Raw genomic sequence first — 6,256 nt, forward strand, 5'->3', positions numbered from 1 at the left:
AATTTTTGTGATTGACCAGATTCAGTAGAATTTTATGGACGGTAGTAATTCAAAATTCGTCAAGAGATCCGATAAATTTTATGTATTACGAAAAATTCATTGTGAGAAACAGCAAATTTGTCCTAAGTACAAAAAAAATGTTAGAACAAAAAAATAAAGTGAGATTTATTTTTCTGTAAAAATAAAATATTTTTTATTTTATTCCAAAAAATTTGACTGACATGCGTTCATTATGAAACCACTCCACGTGCCTTTCTCATGTGCAGATAAATTTGGTGATCTACACCATAGAATTTTCATAATTAAAAAACACACGATTTTTCTAAATCAGAAATATAAAATTCATATGGTTTTTGTATTTCTCAACAATAAATTCAAATGTAAATAACAGGTTATGTCAATTTATTTATCTATAATAAGAAGTTAATATCAAAATCTTTATACATTAGATTTAAGTCATTTTTACTTTTCTAATGATATCACGTCAGTACATTTGTTTATTTGACAAAGTTTAAAAATCAACCAATCAAATTTTAAAAAATTAAAAATTAAAAAAATGAAAACCATAACTTTCATTAATTAATTTATTACATATTATTATTCATTAGAAATATAAAGTATTAATTAAATACAATAAACATCTACATTAAGAATGTCATAATAATATTATCATAACAAATTTTAAATTACAAACTATTCAAATTTTATATTATTTAACATATTTATATATTATACATAAGACTCTTATCGATATTACTTTATTTCACAATTCGTGGTTCGTTTACAAAAAATATTTACACCAACAAATAAAAAAGAGCCTATTTATTTAAAAATGATTCTATTAGATAATTAGTAAGTACAAAATAAAAATATTTATTGTATTTTTAAAACAAATTTATGAAAAAAAATACTCTTATTACTTTTACTATTTATATTTTTTTATTATTTTATAATATTTTACATATAATTATATTTTAAGATCTTTATAATCATACTTATTTAAATATGCTATTTAAATTAAAGAATCAATTTTGATCATTTTCTAGCACTATTTTAAATTTGTATTACTTGATACATTAACTGGTAGAGTAAGTTAAAAAAAGATTAACAAATATTTTTACTTTATGCTATTTAAATTAATTTTATTAAAACTAATTTATTCAATATATACACACATAGAATACATATTTTAAAAATTTTAATCTTACTATTATAGATGTTACTGAAAAACTATATGCATTAAGAGAAGAAGAATAAGTAGATTTTAAAGATAAATCCATAAAAAATACAAAAAAATAAAATGTTTGTGCTACAACATAAAATATTATTAACATGTATTTTTATTTTATATTATTTAAATTATTCTTATTAAAAATAGCGTATTTAATATATTATATATACACAAACAATAAATATTCTAAAAATTTTTATTCTTATTATTATAGATATCATTGAAAAATTATATGCACTAAGAGAAGAAGAATAAATTGATGTCAAAGAAAAACTCACAAAAATATAAAAAATAAAATTTTTGTACTACAACATAAAAAAATATTAGATTCAAATTATAAAAAATTTCATCAAATTCTATCAAATTATACCTATCATAAAAAATTCTATCAAATTATAAATTACTAACTCAATAATTATTATAAATTCAAAATTAAATTAGAGGTTTTAGATCAAAGTGCTACAACAACTTTTATGCTATTTGACAGAGAAACAAAAACATAATTGGAAACAACTATCTAAAATCTAATTACACTCCAAGATAACAATGACACTCAAACACCATCTTTATTGAAAAATTTATACAACTTCACGCTTATCCTTATAGTCAAAGTAAATGATTTTAACTATGTTCTCAATAATACACTATTATTAAGATATTTGTCCCAAAAAAAATTACCGAAACTCAACTTCTATTACAACAAATAAAACAAGTAATACAACAAAAATTTTATTTATTTTAAAACATCATTTATATTGCTCATTTAAATTTTTCATTGATTATAAAAAACCAACTTCACTATCACTAATATCATCAGACCTAGATGACATACAAATCAAGAAATTAAAGAAAAAAAAAAATAAACGAATCCAAGACACATCTTCAAATGAAGAACATGTATATAAAGGTGGAACAAAAAACAAGATAATAAATAAAAAATATATATACAAGTCAACAGTTCAGTAAAAATATGTCTCCACAAAAACATATGATAGAAAGAAAAGAGAAACAACTCCAACAACAACCGAAAAAAAAAAAAAAATTGACAAATATCATATAAAAAAACTAAGTCCGTCAGTTAAAATAAATACGAAAATAAAAACAACAAATGAAAATATAGCTCTATACAATTTTAATATAAAATAACTTTTGTATTATAAAATATTTTAAATAAAAAACACATCAAATTTAATATTAGTTTCTATATACTTTAATTAATTTTTAAATAATATAATATTTTTAAAATATCCTATATACTATCATTAATTTACCATCCCACTTATTGATCAGGTGTCACTCTAGTTCCATATAAATTCGAAAGGAGAAAGAAAAGGTGATACATTTGCTCCCACTTGCATAAACCAATATAACGGATGAAATGATGCATAAATGACGGCAATGTGCTATGCCCAGTCCTTGGCATGATTATTCATTAAACCGTTCTACATAGCTCATGGCCCATGCATAATACATAGAAGGTGAAGAGAATAATAACAAGAAAAAGACTAAAGCAATGGAATCTGGATACTCTGAAATGAACTGAGGAGATATATAGTGATAAAATGATAATGTAATCACTCTTTGGGTTAATAAGGTAACTTCAATTATAATGAAAGCTATTCACTTTACACATCTCTTTCTCTTTAGAGGATCCGAACTCATAGCATTGTAATAACAAGACTTCTCTCTGCGAATTTGGCTCCGCCAACCTTTCCTTGAATTTCTGGGGGCAACGGAATAACACGCCTTTGATCTCCTGCTTCTACCAACAGCTCAGATCCTCCTCTATACTACATTTATTGATTAAAGAATCCATTAAGCACCATTTAATTTTTCACTTTCAGTGAAGCGCAGTATTTGTGATAGATAAGAATCAGAATATAAGACTGCACGACAAGTGCAGGGAAAAAAAGTTTCAATTCAAACCATCTTTTTAATTCTTTCTTTACTAATAAAAGCTATTCGATGTTTTGCAAAGATGAACAGAGTTTGCAAACAAGTAAGTCCATCATTTATTAGTTTTCAATCTTGATCATTTATCAACCACAGACTTTTATGATTTCGTCATCCACCTGTTTGAAAATTTAAAATAAAAAATAGAAACGGAAGGCATAATGCTCAGGATTCAGGAAAAGGCCACATCCAAAGGGGTATAATGTAAGGAGCCTAACAAGTGGTTGATTTCACGGTTTTAACCCATTACCTTTTCCCTAGGCTCCCATTCAGATTGACACCAAATCATATTTGATTAATTTAATGTCAAAGAGCATCATGACATTAACCTTGTTTCTCGTAAATTCTTTTGAAAATAATGCATTCAATATCATGGCTGAAAAAGAATATATGACATGAGAGCAAAAGAATTAACATACTTGGTATAGCTTGATCTCTGATTTGTCGAAACCAGGCATGAAGAGAGTAACTGATTTTCGTTTCAAATCAAATTCAACCGGTGAGATAGCATAACCGTATTGACTTGCTTCGGAAGTAAGAAGATGCCTAGCATCTTTGTTGCTTGTGTCTAGTAGTACTCTGCGCCAATTGATTGGGCTATTCATTGATAAACTTGAAATGAAAGCAGAAGGCAGGGGTGAGAAACCTTTCTTTACTCTTTGTAAGGGTTCTAGATGTTGCGGCTGAGAGGTGAAGCCGAGAGCTGCAGATACTTGAGCACCAGCCTGGATTGTACAACCCCAATATCGCCTTGCCGAATTAACAGAGGTTGGATTATTCGGATCCATTACAAGGAAACAACCGAATCTCTGCCGGTTTGAGAAGGCAGAAGATCCTCTCTGGGTAACATAAAATCAACATAGAACCTTCAATCTTATGGTCTTGCTCCAAGGTAAAATTATATTCAACAATGTACACTCTTACCTCCAGCATTTGATCTAAAGTGTCCCATATTTCTGAGCTCGTTCTACCATTAAAGTAAGATCTGCTGCTACTTATTCTTACAGCTTCATCCACAAGTCTCAGGATTGAAGGAGCAGCGAATCTCCCAAGCTCAGTCTTCTCGGCCAATAGTCGGAGATATTTCAAGTACAATCTACAAGACCTCAAAATATCATACAAATGAAAATGACGTGAGTGAGCATGTGCGTAGATAAGATTAATTAGCAATTCCAAACCTTGCTTTACTGCTTGCACCTATGAACCGCAGTGTTTCCTCGCTGCTGATACCATCATAAACTATCACATCAAATTTATCGCCTTGACTCTTTGAAGCTGTACTACTCAAAAGTCCTACAAGCTTCTCAAGCGCAAATAATAAAAGAATCGAATCCATCGCAGGCATAATGCCAAGCTCTTCTCCAACAATCTATTATAAGACAGATAAATAAGAGCACAAGCCCCCCATAAAAGTTTGGCAAGAGAATTATATGTCCATGTAAACAAATAAACAACAACGGTAGATAACATATTACGTACCTACCCCTCCAAGTATGCCTTGTGTCATATTAAGCTGTGTATCTGCTTGCTTCAGAAGTTTGAGAGGTTCAAGAAGCATCTGCAATTAGCGAACAATACTCAGTCGATGACAATGAGACTAAAGTACAGAAGCCGACAAATTTACAGCAACACAAAAAAAGAAGAGGACATACTTTGGTTGTTTCCAACCTAACAGCCGAAAGATTTGTTCCACATTCGACATAATCAGTTCCAATCTTACAGTTGAGGAGGTAGTCAGCAGTGGTGTCTTGGCCATGTATCACTAAACATGTGTTCAATCCAGCCATTGCATAATGCTGAAATAACAGGCATACAGAAGGGAAAATAAAATAAACTACTTTTCTACTGTTGAAGTTGGATGACTATCTAAAAATTCTTGTCAGTATAAGATTAAAAGAAAGGGAAAAGTTGATTTGAAATTAGATTGCTTGGGTCCATAATCAACTTTATCAATAATCTTATTTTCTTTTCCCTTTCAGACACAATGCACCTTTCTAACAAATTTGTAAGTATACGTTGGTTAAACTTATAATGAATTTCCTTTCTCTTGAAAAGAAATTAATCCAAAAAAAAATAATTTTCATCCAAACACAAAGGGCGGGTCACAGATCATAAGCAACCTCCACATGCCGATATAAGAAAAGCTTATAACAATCACACAACAAAATTACTCCTTTTGAAAGAATTGGAATTCCACCACGTTAACCAGATCGGCACTTTTACTCTTATTCTTCTTTTTTATAAAACAAAAATGTTTATCTTCTAGCAATGCAGTTTTAAGACTGATCAGTATTTGAAATTGAAGTTAAAAGCTTTGTAAACTGCCTTTCTCTGTTTCATTTCCGTCATTTCACTTAAAACATAGCGTAACTGGAAACGAAGAACCACCAAAAAGTCTCAAATTGCAAACAAGAGGTACCTGAGCGGCGAAAATAGCGGCGGTTGTTTTTCCAGAGCCACCTTTGCCGAGGAAAGTGAGCAATTTGGTGGCTTGTGAGGTGGAAGCTGGAGAAGAATCCGAAGAAACCGCCGCAACGACGACACGTGGGCGAAGAAGAGGAGAAGTTGAAGGCGAAGTGGGGAGTCGTTGTCCTACAAGAACCGGAAACGACGGAGATGAAGCCACGCCCATCGCTGCCGATTTTCCACAATGAATTGAAAACGATTTGCAAGTTTGCAACTGAGGAACTGACTAGTGCCTACTCGTCTTTTCTTGGTAGTTGCTGATGGAATGTATCCTTCAATTTTTTTCCCCTCACATTTTTTATAAAGTGTGATTTCTTTAAAAAAAGTTGAGAAAAAAAAATTAAAAGAATTTATTTTCGTTATTTACTCATGATTTTTCTTAAACTATGAAAATGATATCCAAGATACTATCGTACTAACGACAAAAATAACTAAACATGATTAATGATTACTTGTTGTAAAATTTATTAATAATTTTAATTATGTTAATTATTTCTTATATTTTTAAATATATAGTATTCAAGCATTATGTATATTTATTATATATTTTTGTGTGAAACCAAAAATCAATCTTGACTGGTAGAAAGAAAATTGAGGTCATGTGAA

General features: G+C 29.5%; 1 protein-coding gene across 2 annotated transcripts; it reads right to left on the bottom strand.

Annotated features, from left to right (window-relative positions):
• Positions 1–2,588: 2,588 nt before the first annotated feature.
• Positions 2,589–5,962, bottom strand: LOC112750520 (ATPase GET3D, chloroplastic). 2 transcript variants are annotated; one of them, XM_025799282.3, is made up of 7 exons: positions 5,604–5,962; positions 4,837–4,980; positions 4,668–4,742; positions 4,363–4,553; positions 4,109–4,280; positions 3,604–4,023; positions 2,589–3,016 (listed from the first exon to the last, which is right to left on the bottom strand). In XM_025799282.3, exons 1-7 carry the CDS (start codon positions 5,814–5,816, stop codon positions 3,005–3,007), a joined length of 1,227 nt encoding a protein of 408 aa, XP_025655067.1. In that variant the 5' UTR covers positions 5,817–5,962; the 3' UTR covers positions 2,589–3,004. The 2 variants fall into 2 exon arrangements, with proteins under 2 accessions (XP_025655067.1, XP_025655066.1); XM_025799281.3 differs by having other exon boundaries at positions 2,589–3,021.
• Between the last annotated feature and the right edge of the window lie 294 nt (positions 5,963–6,256).

The sequence above is a fragment of the Arachis hypogaea genome, chromosome 15, assembly GCF_003086295.3.
Source record: "Arachis hypogaea cultivar Tifrunner chromosome 15, arahy.Tifrunner.gnm2.J5K5, whole genome shotgun sequence".
NCBI lineage: Eukaryota > Viridiplantae > Streptophyta > Magnoliopsida > Fabales > Fabaceae > Arachis > Arachis hypogaea.